General features: G+C 32.6%; 6 protein-coding genes across 10 annotated transcripts; 4 read left to right on the top strand and 2 right to left on the bottom strand.

Moving 5' to 3' along the window:
- Positions 1 to 525: 525 nt before the first annotated feature.
- Positions 526 to 3,794, top strand: LOC124937995 (C-terminal binding protein AN-like). 3 transcript variants are annotated; one of them, XM_047478344.1, is made up of 8 exons: positions 526 to 1,327; positions 1,516 to 1,687; positions 1,785 to 1,915; positions 2,180 to 2,809; positions 2,884 to 2,931; positions 3,094 to 3,216; positions 3,299 to 3,382; positions 3,592 to 3,794. In XM_047478344.1, exons 1-7 carry the CDS (start codon positions 698 to 700, stop codon positions 3,371 to 3,373), a joined length of 1,809 nt encoding a protein of 602 aa, XP_047334300.1. In that variant the 5' UTR covers positions 526 to 697; the 3' UTR covers positions 3,374 to 3,382; positions 3,592 to 3,794. The 3 variants fall into 3 exon arrangements, with proteins under 3 accessions (XP_047334300.1, XP_047334299.1, XP_047334301.1); XM_047478343.1 differs by having other exon boundaries at positions 3,299 to 3,377; XM_047478345.1 differs by having other exon boundaries at positions 1,519 to 1,687; positions 3,299 to 3,377.
- LOC124937998 (heavy metal-associated isoprenylated plant protein 39-like) lies at positions 2,699 to 22,491 on the top strand. 2 transcript variants are annotated; one of them, XM_047478350.1, is made up of 5 exons: positions 2,699 to 2,704; positions 2,987 to 2,990; positions 21,744 to 21,766; positions 21,881 to 21,956; positions 22,032 to 22,491. In XM_047478350.1, the coding sequence occupies exons 3-5, from the start codon at positions 21,761 to 21,763 to the stop codon at positions 22,394 to 22,396; spliced, it is 447 nt and encodes a 148-aa protein (XP_047334306.1). In that variant the 5' UTR covers positions 2,699 to 2,704; positions 2,987 to 2,990; positions 21,744 to 21,760; the 3' UTR covers positions 22,397 to 22,491. The 2 variants fall into 2 exon arrangements, with proteins under 2 accessions (XP_047334306.1, XP_047334305.1); XM_047478349.1 differs by lacking the exons at positions 2,699 to 2,704; positions 2,987 to 2,990 and having other exon boundaries at positions 21,600 to 21,766.
- On the bottom strand, positions 3,427 to 9,914 carry LOC124937994. The gene is made up of 10 exons (XM_047478342.1): positions 9,033 to 9,914; positions 8,811 to 8,909; positions 8,112 to 8,320; positions 7,684 to 7,886; positions 6,883 to 6,991; positions 6,498 to 6,781; positions 5,747 to 6,103; positions 5,485 to 5,569; positions 3,950 to 5,389; positions 3,427 to 3,867 (listed from the first exon to the last, which is right to left on the bottom strand). Exons 1-10 carry the CDS (start codon positions 9,101 to 9,103, stop codon positions 3,689 to 3,691), a joined length of 3,036 nt encoding a protein of 1,011 aa, XP_047334298.1. The 5' UTR covers positions 9,104 to 9,914; the 3' UTR covers positions 3,427 to 3,688.
- LOC124937999 lies at positions 10,598 to 11,316 on the top strand. The gene is made up of 2 exons (XM_047478351.1): positions 10,598 to 10,966; positions 11,074 to 11,316. The coding sequence occupies exons 1-2, from the start codon at positions 10,694 to 10,696 to the stop codon at positions 11,206 to 11,208; spliced, it is 408 nt and encodes a 135-aa protein (XP_047334307.1). The 5' UTR covers positions 10,598 to 10,693; the 3' UTR covers positions 11,209 to 11,316.
- On the bottom strand, positions 11,913 to 14,907 carry LOC124937996 (bifunctional endo-1,4-beta-xylanase XylA-like). 2 transcript variants are annotated; one of them, XM_047478347.1, is made up of 3 exons: positions 14,768 to 14,907; positions 13,244 to 13,659; positions 11,913 to 12,994 (listed from the first exon to the last, which is right to left on the bottom strand). In XM_047478347.1, the coding sequence occupies exons 1-3, from the start codon at positions 14,871 to 14,873 to the stop codon at positions 12,236 to 12,238; spliced, it is 1,281 nt and encodes a 426-aa protein (XP_047334303.1). In that variant the 5' UTR covers positions 14,874 to 14,907; the 3' UTR covers positions 11,913 to 12,235. The 2 variants fall into 2 exon arrangements, with proteins under 2 accessions (XP_047334303.1, XP_047334302.1); XM_047478346.1 differs by having other exon boundaries at positions 11,913 to 13,659.
- LOC124937997 (EEF1A lysine methyltransferase 4) lies at positions 16,191 to 18,275 on the top strand. Its single transcript, XM_047478348.1, has 8 exons — positions 16,191 to 16,491; positions 16,731 to 16,844; positions 16,928 to 16,996; positions 17,076 to 17,095; positions 17,186 to 17,238; positions 17,326 to 17,356; positions 17,481 to 17,562; positions 17,836 to 18,275. The coding sequence occupies exons 1-8, from the start codon at positions 16,305 to 16,307 to the stop codon at positions 18,045 to 18,047; spliced, it is 768 nt and encodes a 255-aa protein (XP_047334304.1). The 5' UTR covers positions 16,191 to 16,304; the 3' UTR covers positions 18,048 to 18,275.
- Positions 22,492 to 23,917: the final 1,426 nt, after the last annotated feature.

Genomic DNA, 23,917 nt, shown 5'->3' on the forward strand with positions numbered 1-23,917 from the left:
AGATAAAAAATTTAAAGATTAATTAATTTTGTTTTACTTGGATAAAAAATTCCTAGGTTAGGTTTAATGTAATTAAAAAATAAAAGAATTTTTTTATTAATAATTTTTATATTCTCTTTATATATATATATTTATTAATAATTTAATATATATATTTATTAAATAATATATTTATTTTAAAATATATATTTATATTTTTTATTAATTTAATTTATTCACTCTCTTTATTATTATTATTTTTTTTAAAAATATATAAATTAATTAATTAATTATATCAAAATATATAATTAAATATTACTAAGTTAGAAAAAAAGAAAATAGGTGGTAAGAGATAGAAAGAAAAAATAGTTAGTTAGAAAATTTACAATTAGTTAATTAGTTAGTTATATTTACTCATTATTTCATCATTAGCTTAGATGCAAAAATAATTTCATCCGTGTGTCACATTACTTATTATATTTATAATTTAAAAGTTAAAAAAACCTATTTGTCCCTCGTGAAACTTTAAAAGCGAGGGAGAGAAAAAGAGAGGAGCGGGAGTATATATAGAGAGAGAATACTAGGGTCTCGCCGGCCGGCGCAATTCTCACCGGAAACAGAAACAAGCAACGGTTCGTTACTGCAATCTCAACGAAGAACTGCTTCATCTTCATCCATATATTGCAGGATAAGATCAAGTAACTGTTAATCGAAGACGATGAACGTAGTTAAAGAGAAAGAATCATCCATTGGAACAACCTCCAGATCTCCCGTAGCTATGCCGCGTCGTAGTATCATCTCTTCGTCTCATTCTCTTCCGTTAATCGTGACCTTAAACTGCATCGAAGATACATCTCTCGAACAAGAATGTCTAGCTGGAATTGCTGCCGTCGAACACGTTTCTCTCAGTCGTTTAGTTGAGTCTAAGATCGAGTCTGCAGCTGCGGTGCTCCTTCACTCCCTTGCGTTCCTTCCTCGCGCCGCACAGCGTCGCCTTCGTCCTTGGCAACTTATCATTTGTCTTGGATCTTCCGATCGGTCGGTTGATTCGGCACTTGCTGTAGACCTAGGACTTCAACATTTTGTACATGTTAACGTTTCACGTTCTGAGGAGATTGCAGATACTGTAATGGCGCTTATCCTTGGTCTTCTCCGGCGTACTCATCTACTTTTACGACATACAATGTCAGCTTCGGGTTGGCTTGGCTCGGTTCAGCCGTTGTGCCGTGGTATGAGGCGTTGCCGAGGGCTTGTGTTAGGTATCATTGGTAAATCTGCATCTGCAATGTCTTTGGCTACTCGATGTTTGGCTTTCAAGATGAGCGTTCTCTATTTCGATGTTCAGGAGGTACTGATTTTGTCTAGAACTTCTACTATTCAATTTTGTAGTCAAATTTGTGTTAAAATCATCGCACTCCTTAACTGTGTTTCATTTCACAATAACATGTTCATCGTACTCTTATGTGCATATGCCAAGCTTTTAGCTAGGTTCTGTGAGCTAATATATTGCCATATCAATGTTGAATGAATCTTAAGCAGGGGAAAGGAAAGATGAACACATCTTCAGCACAGTTTCCTTCTGCTGCCCGAAGAATGGACACTCTTAATGATTTGCTTGCTGCTAGTGATATTATTTCTCTCCATTGTACTGTGACAAATGAAACTGTTCAGATAATCAATGCAGATTGTTTACAACATGTCAAGCCTGGTAACTTTATGTTTTCTGTTGCAATCATCTTGAAACAATTAGCCTGATCTCCATGTATTCATTCGTATTTAAGCATGCAACAAATGGAATTTTGCAGGTGCATTCCTTGTGAATGCTGGAAGCAGTCAATTGTTGGATGATTGTGCTGTGAAGCAGCTCTTAATTGATGGTACCCTTGCAGGCTGTGCTTTGGATGGTGCTGATGGACCACAATGGATGGAAGCATGGGTATGGTGAATAGTCTTAGGGTATGAATATGATATAATATAGTCAAAATGCTTGTCAACCATATTTGTTTTTAAAGAAAAACTTCATTAAAAACTTGACTTATTATGTCTACATGTTAAGAATGTATTTCATTCCTTTTTTCTATGAAAACTACTTATTAATGTTTCATGAATAGTAAAACATGTTTGCATAAACGGATTGAAGGAGTATAAGTATGTGATTTGATGAATATAATGTTGACATGATATTGTCTTCTCTTTTTAGGTGAGGGAAATGCCCAATGTGTTGTTACTTCCTAGAAGTGCAGATTATAGTGAAGAAGTATGGATAGAGATAAGAGAGAAAGTAATATCTTTGTTGCGAACTTTCTTCTTGGAAAATATTTTTCCCATGGATGCTGTCTCAGATGAAGATGAGGTGGAAAATGAAATAGACGATAAAGAAGGAAATGATGGTGCCCAACAGGGTTCTTCTTTTATCACGGCATTGACTGATGTAGTTGATGAGACTCCAAGTCCACATCAAGGTGTAGTGTCTGTAAACACTTCTATTCAATCAGAAGGGAAAGGCAGTAGATCAGGTAAGAAATCAAAAAAAAGGAATGCCCACAAAAGTTCCCAACAAAAACCAGATGATCCTCCTGCAATGAGTTCAAGTAGTAGGAAAGCAGCAATTGAATCGGTACCAGAATCATCTTCCGACCCAACTCTGAAACGCAAAGAATGCAGTGAACTGCTGAAGGGTGGCTGTGTTATAGCACTACATGTAAGAGATGGATCTGCTTTGCATGTTTCTAGACAAAGAGTTAAGGGTGGTGGTTGGTTCCTAGATACAATTTCAAATGTAACAAAAAGAGATCCTGCAGCCCAATTCTTGGTTGTTTCTAGAAGCAAGGTATGTTTTTCTGTGTAAAATATGTCAAATACTAATGGGATGGTTGATTGTCTTCTTGAATTATAATTTTACAGGATACAATTGGACTAAGGTCTTTTACAGCTGGTGGAAAGCTATTGCAGGTAAATCTTTTTCAATTTCTTACCTAGTTAATCACATCTGATTAGGATATTATAGTCTCTTCATATATTGATAATTTGAATGAAATGGCATGAACATACAACAACAAACTATGGCTATGCAAAAACATGAAGAGTAACTTTGTTTGTCTGTTTGGTCTACAGATTAATAGAAAGATGGAATTTGTATTTGGGAGTCACAGCTTTGAGGTGTGGTCGAGTTGGACATTTGAAGAAGGTGGTGGTTCTCTTGAGGAATGTAGACTGGTCAACTGTAGTAATCCGCTGGTAAAGTATTCGGTCCCCCCTCATATAAAGTATGTTATTTCTTTTGTGTAAAATATTCATATATCCTTATGTTGTGGGGCAGGCTGTTTTGGACGTAAGCGTAGAGATTTTAGCAAGTGTAGGAAAAGAAGATGGAGTTATTCGCTGGCTTCCATGATTAGGTAAGGTAATCATTTTGTATACATACATACAGCAAAAAAGATTTTGCCATTTTATTTGGTGAATCAATCTTCTTTTTCCTTCTTGTTGCATGTCAATATAAAATCCCCAAAAGTAAAAACAAAGAGATAGAGGAGGATATAATCACATTATTTGTTTTTTTGTCTCAACATCATCATCATCCTCTAATTATTATTATTATTGTTACCAACACAGAGAGAGTATGGCAGTCACACAAAGAGTAAGACACAAGGAAAGCCATAACTGAGGCGGGTGGAGGTGGTGGATGGATCATCATCGTCTTCTTCTTCTTTCATCTATATCGAAAACCAGCAAGGTCTAAGTCATGGCCAAACATACTACTACCCTGTTGCATTTTAGCATTTGCCCTGAGTTCCATCTCAATTAGCCTTTTCATAGCTTCTGAATGATGACTATTATTACTATGCATATTTCCATTTCCAGTGCTAGCAGCAGCATTAACATCCAAACCTAACAAATAATAACCCAAAACAAACATAAATATAACAAGAACAACAAAGAAACAAACAAACAATGAAAGTAGCATGAATACCGTTGTTGATGGAATGTTGTTGATGCATTCCGAGTCCTAGGTTAAAATTGGGTGGTGGTGGGCGGTGTGGAAAAGGAAATCCCTGCTGCATTGCATTTAATTCATGCAAAAATCCACTTGATTGATTATTATTATTGCTGCCGCTGCCAGACGGGTAATGAGGCTGCCCCCTTTGCATGTGAGGTGGTTGTTGCTGCTGCTGCAACATCTGTTGATGATGAAGAAAAGGAAGATTATGATGATCATAACCTCCTCTTATAGTAGGCCTTGCAGCAGCATTGGAATGGTGATTATGTGAAGAAGGCAAAAGCTGATGCATCATATTTCCTCCCCCGGGAAATTGACTCATTCTAGGAAGATGAGGAGGAGGATGACCATCATCATCCTGATGGATATTTTCCATGGAATTCACTCGAGGTTGGTGTTGTTGCTGATGATTGATATGTGCATCGTGTGGATTCAAAAACGGTGGTGGATAAACTAGAGGAGATTTCTGCTGTTGGAAATTATTATTATGGTGGTATGGGATGCTCATTTCCTGTTGAAGACGACCAAATGGAGGTGGTTGTTGTTCGTCTTTGTAAATTGTGACTCTGTTCATGGGGGGTCCTTGTTTCACAGAATGTGAAAATATATCATCTTGTTGTTGTTCTTTAGACAGTCGGAGAACATCAACCGAACCCTCAAAATCATCACCTATCTTTGTTTGTTGTCGCTGCTGCTGATGATTTAATCGCAGTGCATCGTTTTCATGATCAATTATTACTCCATACGGACCATCACTTCTTCTAGAACCACCACCCCTCTGTGCAGAAACAGGTGCATCCACAGATTGTAACTCCTCCATGAAAGCACTACCAAAAAGCGTTTCAAGTGTTAGACTCTTCCCACCTACTACTAAAGACTTGTTATTCTCCACAGGTGCAACATCTTCCTGGGAAACATCGTGAGTTGACGACCCATTAAAAAATGAATAACTTTGTTTGACATCTTGCTGCTGCAACCCTTTTCCTTTTTGTAACAAAGACAAAAGATGTTGAGATGCACCGTTGTCAATAATATCTGCTTTTGTACTAGTAGTAATAGTAGTAGTAGGCGTAGGCTGCATATCCAAACTTAAAATAGTAGGAGGATTCCAGCTCTCGAGATCTGTTGTTTTCTGGATGAAACTATTTTCACCGTATTCTGATAGGATGGTTTGTTCAAGATCTTCACACGTGAGTACTACATTAGGAGGAGGAGGAAGAGGAAGAGTATTTCCTTGGCTAGAAAACCCAAATGAGGAAGTTTCAGAAGCCTGGAGGAACGGAAACTCTTTCATATTTTGTTGTTGGGTTGTTGCTGCTTTTACATCACTGACTTTGTTGTTATCACTTACGCCAATTAGTGAAAGTAGATTGTTTCCCCTTCCATACGAAGAAGGATCGCCTGTCTTCTTTTCTGTATCATACAAAATATATATTTTTTTGTAATTTTTAGTTTAAACAAACACTGTAATATAATTAATAAAAAAATACATCCAAAGAAGAATTTACCATCTTCAATAAACCAATGAGCAAACTTGGAGGATTGAACAGCAGCAGCATCATAAGACTCCTGATCATCCTTAACAAGAAGCTCCTATCAATGTGAAAGATACATATCAAATCTAACTTGTTCAAGGTGAAAACCCATCAAGACTTTTAAACACATTGAATGGGTCTACTAGGAGATTTGCCTCTTGACCTAAGATTATGAATTCAACCCTAAATGAAAATAGAGGATAGTGCTTTGACAGATATGTGTCACAAGAAATACCTCATTGGCATTGGATGCCCCGTGAATATTTAGCATTGAAGTGGTTCCTAAAATCTCTTCTAGGATAGATGTACCATTCTGCTTCATCTCACGGCTAGCTTTATGCTCTGTCATTTGCTCCATATCATATTTGAGATTGCCAGAACCATTTATGGTCACAGAACCATCTAATATACTTGGAAGTTTTGGATCAGCCGACAGTACCAGACTCGGTTTATCATTATTAGCAGCACTTGTTTTCTCAGATTGCTGGTTTTGAATGTGAGTTTGTTGCCTCACTTGACTACTGTCCATATTACCATTTTGTCCAATAGCTTTACCATGAGAAAAACTTTCCTCGACTTTGGATATTCCAACCTGTTGATATATGGAAATAATCTCCAATGTCAGTTAAAACAGCCCAGATACACCAATTTAATCAAACCCAAACAACAAACTAAACTAAACTAAACTAAACCAGTGTTTGATAACACAACTTATCACTTAATCTCAATAATTTAAGTGCTTATTTGAATTAAGTCCATTTAGATTAATCCATAAATAGTTAATTCCCAACATTAGTTTCATATTGGAACAAATCAGCTAAATTACCAAGTAGATATTTTTGTTTGGTTTATTCAGCACTTGAAATTCAGTATTAAGCATTCATCACTAACTTTTCATTTTTATGAAAAGAATCCTAAGTACTTTTATCCGGTGATCATAATGCTATAAGGTAACAAGTTTCAAGTACAGAATCTGCATTCTATACCTCTGATGAGGAATCCTTCCCTGGAATTGTTGTACTCTTAAAACCAGGGGGTACTCGTGGTCTTGAAACCTGAGACTGTAAAGATGATTTGCTAGAATCGGCTGTAGTAGGATTCACAGGCTCATCAACGCCGCTCGTACCAAAAGGTCTCTTCAGATCTCTACTGGTATCGTCCAGCAATTCAGAGATATTTGAACCTTGGCCATCTCTATGCTTGTCTGGATCTGGTTTCTGGCTCTCTTGAAGTGATTTATGTTGTTCCTTCCTCATTAGTTCAAAGGAAGCTAGAAGAGAATAAGACCACCAAGTTTAGTTTGCAAGCAAGATATACCATTAAGGGGCAAAATAAAACATTCAGGGGAAAATAAACCGAAAGTCAAATTACCTCTTCTTCTTCTTTCATCTTCCATCTTGTCCTGACTTGTACTTTCAGATGAGCCAAAGGTCTCATCATTGAACGAGTCCTTAGTCTCCCTCCTTCCATGGGGCACCGCCTGAACAAAAGAGTTGGAAATGCCTATTGTAAATATATCATCATCAAACAGTTTTAATCATCTGTTTAGTATTTCAAACTACGTACACAAATAAAAGAAATGCATTCATGGCTACAATGAATGAACTGAGTTCAGAATCAATAACATCTTATTGTTCTCTAAATTTACTTAATTATTTAGATTTAACTAAAATTAAGCTAGAAAATCTGGCTCAATTTAATTCGATAAGGCATGAATGAATTAACTCAATAATATATATATATATATATATATATATATATATATTATTTTTTAATGTCGGAAGCTAGCATACCCCCCACCCCACAGCCATGACCTCCACTTCAACTAAAGGATGTTCTAAGTGGAAAACAAACTCGTGACCTTTGATTTCTTAGGAACCACTTGAACTACCTTAGTGGGTTACTTAACTCAATAAGATATAAACAACTGTAACCCCATAAATAAATCAAATTAGATTATTACGAGGGTAAAATAGTCATTTAAGTATTTTTTCAACATTAATTCCACATCTTATAAAAAGAATTCGATATTTTAATTTAGTTTATTAAGACTTTGTTTTCTCAGACACTAAATTAATTATGCACTAAAAATTTAATATTCAGCACTTAATTTTCAATTTTATCAAACATGCTTCACAGATTTCACATTGAAGAAACGAAAGGAATCTTAACCTTGTAGGGTCGAGGTGGATGGTATGGTTCATTACTCTTATTTAACTGATAGTGATCGTTTGGGCGAGCCGACTTTGAGGCTGATAAACCAGCTGTATAACCGGATGATGTTCTTGGAAATGAACCACCACTACCAAGAAGCCCATCATGCTCAGATGTTTGGGATGATCTCCTGGAAAGGTTTCCAGGACGCCACCCAGTATCTATATTGCAATACAAATAAGAAAATTTGTTACAAAGGATATTTTAGTCGCTTAACCGATATAATCCACTATTTTCATAATAATATGTTTTTCTTTATTTATTTAAAATTGGTTTTCAAAAAATAAATTGCATCAAACAAGCACCTGAGTTCCTATATCATGGTCATGTATCAATATGGTCAAGGTTACTTAACTCAACAATAAAGGTGTGTAACTTGGACAAACCTGAATCCTTATCAGATTGTGTGTCACTGTCTCTGTCATTCCAACTACCAGAATTATTGTCCCACCTTCCATAACCCCTTGTAAAGTTATTTGAATCCCCTCTAGTAGGTGGTGATGACCCATACTCACTTCGCCGAAAACTTTGTAAAGGCAAATTTCCATGATTCCTCTGTCGGCCGCCTTGCAATTGACAGGCTTCTTCAAATTCACTAATTAAGAGTATTTCAAAGACAGTAATCAGTGATGAAGGACAATGGAGTCAAGCATGCAACTGATACGCAAGAATAATGAGTTGCATATTTTGATATAGCATTAACAATGTTTGATAATACATCGTATCACTTAATCTAGATAGTATAATGCTTATTTGAATTAAATTCATTTGATAATTGGTTATTTAAATTCAACTCAAACTAAGCTAAACAGTTAGGTAAAAAAGCTGACTTAATTCGGTCAGCTAAAAATGACTTAACTAAATAATATAGTAAGAGTGCATTAAAAACAAATTTAGCCCTCGGAAGTTAATCAAATTACGTCACAAGGGTAGATTAATCTTTAAGTACTTAAATTCAGATATTTTCATTTGGTTTATTTAACATTTGGGCACTTAAAATGCTCTATTTACCATTCTAACCCTTAATTTTCAGTTTTATCAAACACACCATTAGTGTGAGAAAATGCCACGATAACAAACCATACCTCAATATTGACAGATCAACTCCACTAGGTAACTCTTTGCAAACATCTAATTCACCCAGCGATAACAGAAAAGATCGTGTATAAGTAGTCTTTGATTGCCTGCATCATATAAAATTAAGAATGTGAATAATTCAATCTAATGGAGCATGTAGAAGAAAAAATCCCATTGCACTGCAAAGTGTACTTTATAAATGAAGAACACAAAGAGGATTAGGACAATACTTCTTGCTAGGTTCTTGAAATGATTGTGCATCCTTGATAAGGGAATTCCTAATTTCATCTTCCAAGCTCATTTTGAAATTCTTGAATACGCAACTTCTGCAGAAGCAAGAATTGAACTCTCCCAATGTACGAGTTACAACTTCTGAAATTGACCGCAAATAGAAATAATACGATCTCTATTGACCTATATCAATGCTATTCCCAACGATATGTCATCCTAGATTAGCTATACTCTTTCAATGAATGAACTCTCCTCCACCAAGTTTGTCCAGTGCTGATTCAGACCAAAACAAGCCGCATCCAAACATTGTTCATTACACTTTAGGTAACACTAGAAACATGACATAGATTCTGCAACTGCTTGGATATGGAAAAATCACCTCTCTTCTCTAAAATGGTTTTCTCAAACACAAACTAACAATCAGTGCATCTTGAATATAGGGCACAAACAAACGCTAAACCCACTAATCTCCAACATGAGATTTATCTGTTCGAAAACACGATCCAGATAACGTAATAAAGAAAGAAAATACTCTATCGACGGATCATTTACAACAAACGCAAGAAAGCGAAAACATACAGTGAATACATCTTCCTCGCTGAGATGAAATTTGAAGCAATTTGACAAAAAATTTACAAATCTTGAACAATAAGGTATTATTATTCCATACGTCGATAAAATTCTCAGTTGAGAAGCTAGGGTTTTATCGTGCGATGCTACCTGGATCGGTGAATCGTAGCAGAGAATCGTTGAAGCTATTATTGACGAACTTTATGCTCTTTCATGATCGATTGATTAATCGATCGATCGTCTTCTTCGTTGAAATATATAGATCGATAGATATAGAGATATAGAGAGCGAGAGAGATTGAATTTTTGTCAAGAGGAGGAGATGACTTTTTTTTGGTTAATAGTAGAGAGAGAAAGAGAGATCGTTAAGGCGATAAACATGTACTTGTGTCCCCGAACTTCACTGATAGGATCAAATCAACCCTTCCTTATGGAAATTTGACAAAATGACCCTACAAAAGATTAAAATGAGCTGTGATGCGCGGATAACAGCTCCATATTTTTTTGACAAAATTGCCTCCGTTGCAAAACGCAACTGTCTCGCAACCGAATGTCCTGTGAAAAGTTCACAATACCCTGTGAAAAGTCCACAATCGCGAGACGCAACCGGCATTCGCAAGACGCAACCGGCATTCGCGAGACACAACCGGCATTCACGAGACGCAACCGGCATTCGCAAGACACAATCTGCATTCGCGAGATGCAACCGGCATTCGCGAGACGCAACCGGCAATCGCGAGAAGAAATTTTTTTTTTTTAAAGTCCAAAAAAAAAATTAAAAAAAAAAATTGCGTCTCGCGATTGTCGGTTGCGTATCGCATTACTTCTCGCAACCGGGGTTGCGTCTCGTGATTGTGAACTTTTCACGTGACATGACATCCGGTTGCTTCTCGCAAAAGAGACAATTTCATTAAAAAATATATATATAAAAGGATCACCAACACATTTGAATCTTATTATAAGGGTTATCTCGTGAAATTTCCCTTTCTTATTACAATCATATTTAATAATTAGGAATTCGGGAGATCTGCCTTAAAGCGAAGATAAGACGAAGAAGAAGAAGACGAAGAAGGTGAAGAATTGGAGCTTCAATGGCGAATCTGGTATTCTGCAGTTCGTTATCATTATCAAGTCAGAGATTTCCTTCGTTTCGTTCTTCTTTTCAATGTAATCCTCCATCCGCCGTCTGTTTCCCCGTTCGATTAGGTCGTAGGCAAACGAGAGGATTATCTGTTGTGACGCGAGCAGCTCCGAGCGCTAATACCTATCTCTTCGCATTTTTCTTGCCTCTTTCACTTCTAGCTATAACAGTATTGACTTCCATTAGTATCGATATGCAGCTTGACAAACGCTTCATGGAAGAGGTACTTTTTCGATTGGTTTGACTTTCTTCCCTGATTCTTGCTTCTAGGTTGAATTGTGAAAATGTTCACCGAAAACTTTGAATTTTGTTGTTTAACTAATTGATCAGATGGCGGTTAATGAAGGAATGACTGAAGCAGATGATGATAATGATGATGAAGAAGATGGAGAAATTGTTGAGATTTCTCCAAGGGAAAAAGCTGTTCGCACTCGTAATCGACCTAAAAAGGAAGTGAAGAATTGAAATGAAAATATAATACCTTATAGCTTCTTTCTACTGGAATGAATATTGATTAGAATTGCTGTAATTCAGGAAATCAATGAAATTGTATTCATTGTGATTTTGATTTCATCTTCATGATCCATTTCAAACAACTTGAATACTATTGAGCAACATATTTGTTTATACAAATAGAAGAAACTCAGGGCCTATACTGTTAGGTTCAGTCGGTTTACGGATCGAAATGCACGTCTACATAGAATAAACCAGTTCCGATAGGTCGGTTTATTGACCGAAATGTTTGTACATTCAAAGTGTAAGTTTGTCAATTTTGATTAATGTACATTCAAAGCATATGTTTGTAGATTTGATTTGAACGTTTAGAAAATCAGGTTTGCTCGGTTTGACTTGTTAAAGAATTTGTTAAAAAGTTTTAAAATGTATATCTTATATATATAGGAATGTATATGAACAAATACAAATATTATTAATAAGATGTAATATTATAATTTATAAATAAAATTATATTACATGAATAATATTATGAATTATAAGATTCATAAAACTAAACAAAAATGGTGCCACATCATTTTTTTTATTAACATCACATTAAAAGTTTATATTTAGGATAATGGTGCGTGTTCTTTTATTATTTTTATTTTATTAGAAGAAACACATTAACTTGATTAATTGAAAAGCTAACTCAAAGTCTCAAACACCCATAATTCTTTGATTTGTCAACATTTTCAATGAAAAGAGCACTCCTAGGTTTATAAATAATTGGACTAGATGAAGACAATATATATGTGAGATTTAAATGTGAAAATGACACAATTTTCAATGAATATCAACCAACCAAGCATTTTATACCATAATCTATATCCATGTCTAGATCAAGAAGATTATAAGATACAAAAAGTGTTTCTAATATGCATAGTAAATGGTGATTACTAATTGAACAAGAACCATAAATATAAAGATCTTCAAATGCTCAATTATGATTTATGCCTCCCCAAAAAAAATCATCATAAAAAATCATCATAAGTTGGTTTTATTGCCTAGACATTGGCGGTCTACCCCTCCAATTGTTGTTGTTACTCCTATCATAGGATCTAAACGATTTATACCTCGATGCATCTTGGTCAGTCCATTCTCTCTTGCGGCTACTATTATCATTAGCAGGCCTCCAACCTCTGCCATTAGGTCTTATAAAATCCTTATTCGAATTCCCCCACTGGTTATTATTATTGTTATAACCATTATTATAATCTCTCCAACCATTGTCATAGCCACTTTTTGTTGATTCCCGCCCAATTCTACCATTATTAATGTTGTTATTCTGATCCCAACCCCGGTTGTTCCATCTCTTTTCCTCCTTCAAACCGCTTTCCTTATTGTTAGACTGTGAGTGGCCTTGACCCCAACTGGTTCCCACATCCGTCACGGCTCCATCAGTTGGTTCCCACCCAAATCCACCATTATTATAATCTCCCCAACCATTGTCATAACCACTTTTTGTTGGTTCACGCCCAATTCTACCATTATTAATGTTGTTATTCTGATCCCAACCCCGGTTGTTCCATCTCTTTTCCTCCTTCAAACCGCTTTCCTTATTGTTAAACTGTGAGTGGCCTTGACCCCAACTAGTTCCCACATCCTTCTCGGCTCCATCAGTTGGTTCCCACCCAAATCCACCATTATTAGTATTATTGTTCTGATCCCAACCCCGGTTCCATCTCTTTTCCTCCTTCAAACTGCTTTCCTTATTGTTACACTGTGAGCGGCCTTGACCCCAACTGGTTCCCACATCCTTCTCAGCTCGATCAGTTGGTTCCCACCCAAATTCACCATTATTAGTATTATTATTCTGATCCCAATCCCGGTTCCATCTCTTTTCGTCCTTCAAACTGCTATCCTTATTGTTAGACTGTGAGTGGCCTTGACCCCAACTGGTTCCCACATCCTTCTCAACTCCATCAGTTGGTTCCCAAGGATTTTGAACATTACTTTGCATCTTCGGTTCTTGGTTTGAAATTGAAGTCTTTTCATTAGCAGCATCCTTCTCGGCTCCATCAGTTGGTTCCCAAGGATTTTGAACATTACTTTGCATCTTCTGTTCTTGGTTAGAATTTGTTGTCTTTTCGTTTGCAGCATTCCAATCCGTTGTTTTGTCAACATCAAAGAACACTAGATCCAACGAGGCAATGAGTTCGGGATCAATACTTGTATTCCAATCGATATTCTTATCAATATACATATCTGGATCAGGCAGACAAATATCACAGGGAATGCCATTTATATGTGCCCAAAACCTTTGCTTCGCGTCGTTGAAAGCTTCTTCGCCTGAAGAATCATTCCACTTGACAATTTCTTCATGCATGTGCATATATTTCTTAACGAATAAAACTTTCCCCCATGGGACAGACGCAAACTTGCAGAATTGCTTTTCCCATGAAGGAATATTGTCTTCATACTCTGAAGAAAGAACGAAATAATAAAATGTGAGAATGCAACAAAAAGAAAAACAATAGAACTCGTAGGAAATAGAGAGAATGTAAAGTTCATGGTCTACAATACTTCTCTTCTGCTTTCCTTTTACACGAACAAATTTTGTCAAAAGGATTTAAGCACATCTCTACCTTGAAACTAACCAACACGATAAAGTGATCTTACAAGTAACCGAGAGGAGGGCATATTCGATTTAATGTTAAGGATAACGCGGATGAAGATCCTTTTTCATGACAGCAGTTCTCCATCAAAATTTACACAATTTTAATCATATCAACTAGATTTATCACGAACTCTCATAAGTCATCATGCACTCTGTTCTTTTTTTACCTACCACACACATAGCCATGTATATATGATGTTCAGTAGAGGAAAGTTCATAGCATTTTTTTGCCAAATTTGTAAAGAATAAGAAACAGAGAAGAAAGGTTTTCAATGGAGTAGCAACCAAAACAATTTGCCAAGGTTATTAAGTAATGACATTTGTGACCTAGTACTATATACAAAAACAAGAACTAAATCCCACCACTTCTTAATTGATCTATCTTGTTGTCATATATTTAACTATTCTAACCGTTTAACCATTGTAACCGGGTTACATTACAACAGTTTAACATGAAAAAACTCACACCATACATCATCCATTTCCACTTCCAGTCTGAATCTAACAAGAACAACACATTACAAAGGTAGTATTTCTAAAATTGTATACATTTTCACTATTTCAGACAGAACACTGAAGTTACTTCCATTTTCCAAATCAGATAACTGAAACATAATTCGAAAACCTCAAAACTAGAGCACCATCCAATAACATACTTAAAATAACAGTTCTAATCATTCATCTGATATGCATATTAGCCTGTAAACAATAACTATTGAGAAAAGTTTCACAGTCCTGATAAACCTATTATAGTCAATTAGGCATTAGATAGAACAGTAAATACAAATAACTCATCGAACGCAACCTATAACAAAATCAACAGAAGAATTCCTATAAACTTGTATGAATAAACGAAGGAACATAAACCCTGAATTTTTCAATGATCGAGAAGAATTAGAAAGAATGACCTACCAGAAGGTTCGATTTGATTTTCGTTGTAAGAATGTTTGTCCTGATGATCTTCTTGATAGAAATTCCTTTTGCGCGACCACCATCTCCGACGATTCCATTGCCCCATTTCGATAATCCAGAGAGAGAAACAGAAGAAACAAAGAAACGATGAAGCTTGTAAGAGAAATCGAAGTAGTATATAAACATCAACTCACATGGTCGGTTCTCTTTAATTATTTTGTTTTTATTTTTTATCTTTTCGGTTTGGTATTATTTAAATAAAATAATATTTACTGTGGTTAATTTTAAAATATAATATTACATGATATTAATATATAATAATAAAATAATTTATTTAATTAATTAAGTGATTTAATTCATAAAATATATATATATATTTAATTATAATTAAATTATATAAAAAAATCAATGAAGTCTTACATAGATACAGATATGAAAGCCAGTTGGGCAGTACAAAGTACAGATTACACAGGTTCTAGAGTCTTGAATAGATTTTTAGGAAGAAAATAAAAATAAATATATTTGTCAACAAAAATTACATAATTTAAAAACAATTGTATTATTATTAAAAAAAACAGGTATACCAATAATATAATATAGTTTAAAATTAAATAACAAAAATTACATTATAATTTGAATTATGATTCAAAATTTAATATAAAATTATCTTAGAAAAAACTAATACCAAATAATTGAATATTTTTTTTTATAAAAAAGTTAATTCACAATTTAATTTAATTTAAATAATATTATTTCTAATTTAAATAAAATGATTGAAATTATAATGATAACAATGATAAAAGATTAATTTCAAATAACTTAACTCTTTTATCTTTTTATAAAATTAAGGTTGTTTTTATTCAGCGTTTGTCTTTTAACCTTTTCTAATTTTTCTCTCTAATTTCTTATTCTATAAATAAGATGAATTGAGGATAAACTGAATCCTATTTCACATGATAATCAGTTAATTTATATTTTAATCTTACTAACTAATTGTAAAAGAAAAAAATAAGACCAAACAAAACATTAATAATAATTTATTATTATGTAAATTTAAGAATTTTATCTTAATTTAATTAATATTTTAATAGAATTTGAATTAATAAATTTAAAGTAAATTTATAAAAAAAATATATGCAAACTGGGTATTCCAAAAGTGGTCAAACGTAAAAGACATGTTAAGATTCATATTTGGTTTGATCCTAATGTTTTTTTTTAGTTTAAAAAAAAATAGTGACATTATATTATAGTATAGAAAACATAATTATAAAAGATTGAAAAAAAAAACTCTTAACAAAATCACAATTTTCGGTAAACAATATAATTACTTGTTCATTTTACAAATAATTATTTTAATAAACCAAAAATATATATATAATTTTTAATTAGTTGAAATTTAATTTTGAGCTAAATAATTTCAACCTAAAGTCGTCTAACCTAGCTACTTCGAAGATCCAACAACAGTCTTCAACAGTCCAACCTTATCGCCGCCGGCCGGCGACAACCATCGGAGAAAGATATCGCCTGAGATTGAGAAATGTACAGGGACGTATCGTCGTGCAATACTTATAACTACGCCGATTCCATTTACTGGGATGCTCGCTATCGTAAAGAATCGAGCTCATTCGACTGGTACCAGCGCTACTCAGCTCTACGCCCCTTCCTCCGCAAGTTCCTTCCTTCCTTTTCCTCTCGAATCCTCATGGTCGGATGTGGAAACGCCGGTAATATGTTTTGCATTCGTTTAAATTAGGGTTTCTTTTTTTGTTGGTTTGAGAATGATAGATAATACGGAAAATTGGAGATAATTTATAACCTAAATTGCTTTTGTCTACGTGGGTTGGTCCCCTCTAGGTTTGGTATCTTTCGATTCGATTCGATCCATCTCAGAACTCCACTATTTCTAAAAATGGGTCTAATTGAAAATATCCTATTTATAAACAATTTATCATCTTGTTTGCAGTTATGTCTGAGGATATGGTGAAGGATGGTTATGAAGACATAATGAATGTTGACATTTCCTCTGTTGCTATTGAAATGATGAGAAAGAAGCATGAGCTTGTACCTCAGTTAAAGTGTATCCTTCATGGCTATTGGCTAGTGATTCTTGTTTTCAAATAATTTGTTTTAAGCTGATTTTAACTTGACAAGATCGGATAGACATGCAATTGGATGTTAGAGACATGAGTTATTTCGAAGATGAAACGTTTGATGGGGTCATTGACAAAGGTTTGTCATTTTTACTACTCTTATCAAAAAAAATTCAAATTTTAATGTTTACATTTTTCTGATCTTGCTTGTTTGCCAGGAACGCTTGATTCATTGATGGTGAGAATGTTTCCTTACTGTTCTTTTTGAGAATTCATGTTCATGTCAGAATCTAATTTCTACCTAAATTTATGGTCTTTTTATTTAAAGTGTGGTACCAATTCTCCAATCAGTGCTGCCCAAATGCTGGGGGAAGTGAGCAGGTTCTCTTCTTTATAGAGCATATTTTAAGAACTTTACCTTAATTTTGTATTTTTTTGGTTTTATGCATCCACTGTCGTTCCTTGTAGGCTTCTCAAACCGGGAGGAACTTATATGCTGGTAATCATTCATCCATCCAGATAATAATATTAAGTTATTGTCTTTGTTTTTTGTTCTGTTTTACCTTCTAGATCCTAATAAACAGACATAAATAAGTTTTGCATTGACAAATTGTGACTGACAGATAACTTATGGTGATCCTTCAGTTAGGATGTCTCACTTGATTAGACCGGCTTATGATTGGAAAATTGAGCTGTACATAATATGTGAGTTCCTCTTTTCTCTATTTTAATAATCTTTTGGTCTCACATATATATCCTCCATTATGCACTAATATGCCATTATTAACTTATTCAACTTTGATGTTTTGGTTTATACATTATCGGGTGCTCAATAACTGACGATGGATTTGCCTTGTATACACTTAATCCTTACTTAATACTCTCTCCTCTTCCCATTTTAGGAATAGTCATTGCCTTCATATATGACCATCAAATTTATAAGATCACTTGCGAAATCATTTTTATACTTATATGCAGCTAGGCCAGGTTTTCAAAGGGCGGCTAGTTCTACGTCTCCTTCTCCAAAAGCACAGTTGCAACCTGTCCCAATGACGGAGAAAGGCCTCCTCCATCCGTCATATGTTTTAGAAGATCCAGATTCCCATTTTGTTTATATCTGTAGGAAGATGGATCACACAACCAACATTCATCACATACCCTCATATGCTCTTGATTCTGATTTGTTATGATGAAGCCATAGCTGGAGCATGCGTTGTTTGTAAGATTATATCTTAATTTTTTTCATTTTTGAATTTGTTTAAGAGTATTGAAGGTGTGCAAGAGATATTGAAACAGTTATAGGATTCAGAAATAAACAGTACCTTATTTGAATGTTGTATTATCTCTGGACTTGTTGTTCTATATATGTTTGGTAAGAAAAGAAAGACAGTTTGTGAGTTTTAATGGTGAAGTTTGTTATACAGCACATAATTATGTTCATTTATGCATTTTTTAAATGGTAAAAGAAATGGGAAACCTACCATATATATATAGTTTAATTGTAGGTTTCTATAAGAAAGATCTTTATGGTGATGATGGGTAAGACCCATAATGAATTGTTGTTGTGTTTCTTTATTAGGTATATAATGTCTGAAAAAAGTGGGACATATTTGGTTCCACAATTATGTGCCCAAAAAAAATGTCATTATTTTTATTTAACATATATCTATTTATGTTATGTTAACTCAATGTTTGGAAACATTGAGATCCAGGTCAAGGGTTGATAAAAAAAATTATAAATTTATTTGAAATTTTTTTTTTTTTATCAATTATCTCGTTCTAATATTGTATGTAATATTTTTTCTTTTAAACACTGTTTTAATTTATTATATTTTTATTGGAAGAAGGTAGCATGAAAATTTCAAGTGTTTTTAAACAAATTTAATATTTAAATGATATTTTATAAATATATATATAAACACAATTCAATTTTCGTACATGTATATTATCTTTTAATTTTAGTTTTGAATTATAGTAGACTAGTAGTTTTGATATTACTATATTAACTGTCTGATTAGTGTAATGATCTTTTTTTTAATATGATTTCAATGATAATATTTTACTTCATTTTTTTCATCTGAATTATTTGAAATGAGACAGAAATTTGTATTCTTATATTAATTCAGAGTAACGATAAAGGGAGCGACAACTCCCTCATGTTACCGTGAAAAAAAAATAGTGTTTATTTTTCTATTTTAACTTAATTCATTCACTCTCTATATATAAAAGCGCATTTTTTTTTCTACATCTTCGCAGACTCCGTGTTACATTTTCTCCATTGCAAACTCCGTGCTCTAATTATATTATAATAAATTAATTTAAAGATTGGATCAAACAATGTGTAAATAAGAAGCAAATGAATGGAATTCCATGTGGATGACTAAGACTGAGATTTGATTTACTAGTTGACAAGAAGAGAGTAATCAGAGAGAATGAAAAAAAGCAAATTAATTAATTAAATTGTAGGAAAGAAAAGAGCCATGCAATATTTCAATATTTTCGTTTTCCTCATAAGTATATTATTATAAATATGTCACCACACAAGTCTAAACCCTATTCATTAGTTGTCTAATATGACCTATTTCTGATTTTTATTTTTATTTTTTTTAGGAGTGGGAAAAATCACAAAGTTAATTATAATTAACTCAAAAGTGTTCATAGAAAATTATGTATAAATTCAAATTCTCTCAAAGTTTGATTATAGTGTGACCGTTTATTTGATTAACTCAAATAGTAACAAACTTATTTAAGAATTCAAATATCTAATTTTCAATTTTTCTTTATGATTTATTAGTAAATTATTCTCTTAAATAAATTTGTCGTAGTTTATTTTTCATTCTATGTATTAAATTAACACAACATATTCGTCGTCGTTACAGAATTTTAACTTTGAACATTCTTACAAATAATCAAAATTGAAATATTTAATCTCTTTTTGTAAATCTTTTTTTACTTGAATTATCACATTTTTCTAAAATATAATATTAAAGTAAAAAAAAAATAGGAAAGTAAGAACAAGACTAATGCATTTTGAAACTAGTGACAACTTTATTAATTCAAAATATAACATTAAAACAAGTGATGTACATATTTAAGAAATACATATTATAGAATTAAATAGTTATATATGTAAGGGTAAAATGATATACAAAAACAAAATAAAGATATATAACGAAAATTTAGTGTCATGAAATGATGTGAGAACACGTGATTGAATTGAAAAATTAAATTTTTACAATCATGTATTAACACGTCATTTTCGACATATTCATTACACTAAATTTTGTTCATTAATCGAAAATATATAATACAAAAAGGAAAATAACTTTCGGTGAGCAAATCAATTTTGGAATGGGGCAACTTGGATATAACGTAGAGATGATTCTAGAATTCAAGATTCCCCTGCCACTTGGGTCTCCTTCACTAACAGAATATCTAAAACATATTATGAATTTTGTTTTCCTTTTTTTAGGATCACACAAACTTATACTTTTGACGGCTTGATTTTTCTTTATAATGTTTTTTATCCGTTATTTGATTGCATAATTAAAACAATAATTATAAATATTTGATGTCTTATACAATATTTTTAACTTTATAATAAATAGAAATAATTATAAAATCTCTATTACAATACTGGAACCAAAAATATATTACTAAGATAATTAATTTTAAACTAGTATATGTTAATAGTATGAAAAATGGTAGTGCGATAGAATTTAGAAGAGGATGTGAAAGACATTCTGATTCACTAAAAAAAAATATATATTCTCCTTATTAAATTTTTTTTTTCAGTTAACGATGTTTCTTTTCTCATTCGGTTAAAGGTATACAAAACGAGGTTTAGTCTTAATGATGATAAACGTCGTTACTTTATTATCTACATGATATTTATAAATAAATAAAATATTCATGTTACTAATTTAACTACCAAATTTTAATGAATCGAGTGTTTTAACTACTAATTACTAAAATTTGATAGTCAAAACCCTTCATTCGCTAAAATTCGGTAGATTAGTGAAATAAATATTTTATTTATTTATAAAAGTCACACATATAACAAGTTAACGGCGTTTAAAATCGCTAAAACAAAATCTCGTTTTTTATAACTTTAAAAATAAAAAACTTCAAAATTATAAGGTTTTGATTTTTTTTTTTATTTTACGAAATCTCATTTGGCTATCAATAAAGGGGAAATTTAACGAAATGACCATAAAAAGTCTTAAATACGCTGTTGACCAACGCATAAATTTAATTGCGCAAATGATCACTTCAAAATATTCCGACGAAATTACCCCCGTTGTGTAACGCGAAGGGCAGGATCGTCACGCGAAAGGAAAGTCCGTGAAATTACCCCGTCACGTAACGCGAAGGGCAAAATCATTCTGAATTTTTCATAAATTTTTCCTTCGCGAGACGATCCTACCCTTCGCGTTACGCGACGATGTAATTTCGTAAAAATATTTTGAAGTGGTAATTTGCGCAATTAAATTTATGCGCGGGTTATTTCCACAGTAAAGAGCTTAACCATTGTATAAACAAAATAAAGCTAAAAAATAATGTTAAAAATAATATATATATTTTTAAAGTTTTGAAGGTTGATTTAAATATGAACAAAAATTGAGGGACTATAATTGTATTCTTCTTAATATTACCAGTTTACACGTCTATTTTTACTGTTTTTACTTATCATGCTATTGACTGACTGCTGGCTTAAATATGGCTACAATGGCCGCTTTCTCTTTCTCTCTCTTCTCCCCACAAACAAACCCTTATTTATCAATTACTGCCGTCTTTCCTTTTGATTCGAATTTTGCTTCCTCTCTTCTAGCGTCACGTATCCGCCATCTCCTTTTCTCACATTCTCATCACTTACATTTTCTACTTGCTTTTCACCGCACAAATGAAGGTTCGTTCTCGATTCGATTCGTTTTTTGATTTCCCTTTCTCTTTACGCGATTCAATTCGATTCGTTTAATCCAAAACTGTAACTGATCTTCTGAATCTCGTTTAATTTCTGCAGAAATTTGTACTGAAACTAGATTTACAGGATGAGAAAGATAAACGCAAAGCTCTCAAGACGATTTCTGCTCTTCAAGGTTAACGAATCTCCTCGCAAAACTGACTTTATTCAATTACGAATCTGATGAGAAATCTGTGTTTGAATTTGACAGGAGTGGATTTCATTGCGATGAACATGAAGGATAATCAACTAACAATAATCGGAACTGTAGATCCGATAATCGCAGTGAGTAAACTACGAAGAATTTGGCCGAGCACTGAAATAATCGCGGTGGGACCGGCGGTGGAGCCTGAGAAGAAGAAAGAAGAAGAAGGTAAGAAAGAAGAAGAAGGGAAGAAGAAGGAAGAAGAAGAAGGTAAAAAGGAAGATCCGGAAAAGGAGAAGGAGAAAAAGGAAGGAGAAACAGTTCCGGTCATCGGAATAATGCCTTTCCGGCAGTATTATCCTCCGGCGAGTACTTATTATTATAATCATCAAAGCATTGAAGAAAACCCTAATGCATGTATTATATGTTGATGATGATCTATTGATTATGTTCATTAGAACCCTAATTATTAAACATGGGTGTACTATATTTTGTGTGTATACATATATATAAGATTTTGATTAAATTATTTAAAAATGAATGAGTAGTGATTATTTTGGGATAATTTTTTTTATTAATATCTTTTGAAGGTTTAATATATAATTATAAAAAATTTATTTAAATATTTAAATTAATTAATTAAATGTTGTGTATATTAAATAATGAAATAATATTTTATGAATTTGATTATTTAACTCAAACTTATACCACATTTACTTTTTTTTATACTATAACAAAATAATATAAAAAATAATATTTTAACAAGAAATTAATAAAAGTAAAATTTTCTTATTCTATTAGATATATTCTTTATAATTTTTAGTGGCATTGAAGAAGGAAAATAAAATAAATTTATTTTTCTTTGTGTTTATTTTCCTTGACCTAGGATGATTGTGATCTTTTGTTAATGCATATGTTACATCACCTTTAAGGCCGACCCTTATTACAAAAGTTTTATTTATGTATGAAAAAACTAATTGGTATAAGTTTCACTTGAATACACTAATTTAAATGAGGTTAATCTTAAATTTGGATAGAAAAAATAATCCAATCTTTTGTTGGTTTGTTCTTTTGGACTAATTTGGTATTAGGAATGTATAAAAAAGGGTTAAAGAATTGTTGGTGGATGTCATTTTCATTCTTAAATTTAGCCACATCTTTTTTTTTTTTGTTTGGTTGCTGACAACAAACATCAGTTGTTTGCGTGTGGCTTCAAATGTCGTGGTCGCTTGTCTGATCTGGCTATTATGGCAAAATTAAGGAGATCATTTAAACTTATAATTCTTTAAATAAATGCTTTTATAATTTAATTTAAAATGTAATTATAGATCATTCATACATATTTAAATCTATGTTTTATTATGTTACCCTCATCTCATTTGATAATATTTTTATTTATTAGACTTCGAATAAAATAAAATAAAAAATACTTGGGTTAGGAAAAAAAGGTTTTAAACTTTAAATGGGACCATTAGATTTGAAAAAGAATAACCACCATAAATGTTGAGTATCAAAATCTTTGATCTTAATCTAATCTAATCTATAAGATATTTTAATAATTTATAGTGTCCTAGCTGTCGAAACAAGTTATTAAAAAAATCACAATAAAAATACTTATAACTATTTATTTTAATATATATATATATATGATTTATGTATCCTCTTTCTTGCTGTAATAGTAAAAGTTGTATTTGTTAATAAAAGATTTCAGATTTTCTTGTATTAATATATATTTTAAATTAATTTTTTTATATGGATCAACATAATGGTAATAAGTTATCTAGATTACATTAAAAAGAAAATCACTAACCCAAGTATAAAAATTGAAGAAAAAAAAATATGGACAAGAAATATAGGGTAACTTGTTGATATTGTATATTTAGTAAGATCAAAATTCACTCACAAGGATCAAAATTAGTTACTTAGATCAACTATAACGTTTAATATTCCAC

Source organism: Impatiens glandulifera, chromosome 5 (assembly GCF_907164915.1).
Source record: "Impatiens glandulifera chromosome 5, dImpGla2.1, whole genome shotgun sequence".
Lineage (NCBI taxonomy): Eukaryota > Viridiplantae > Streptophyta > Magnoliopsida > Ericales > Balsaminaceae > Impatiens > Impatiens glandulifera.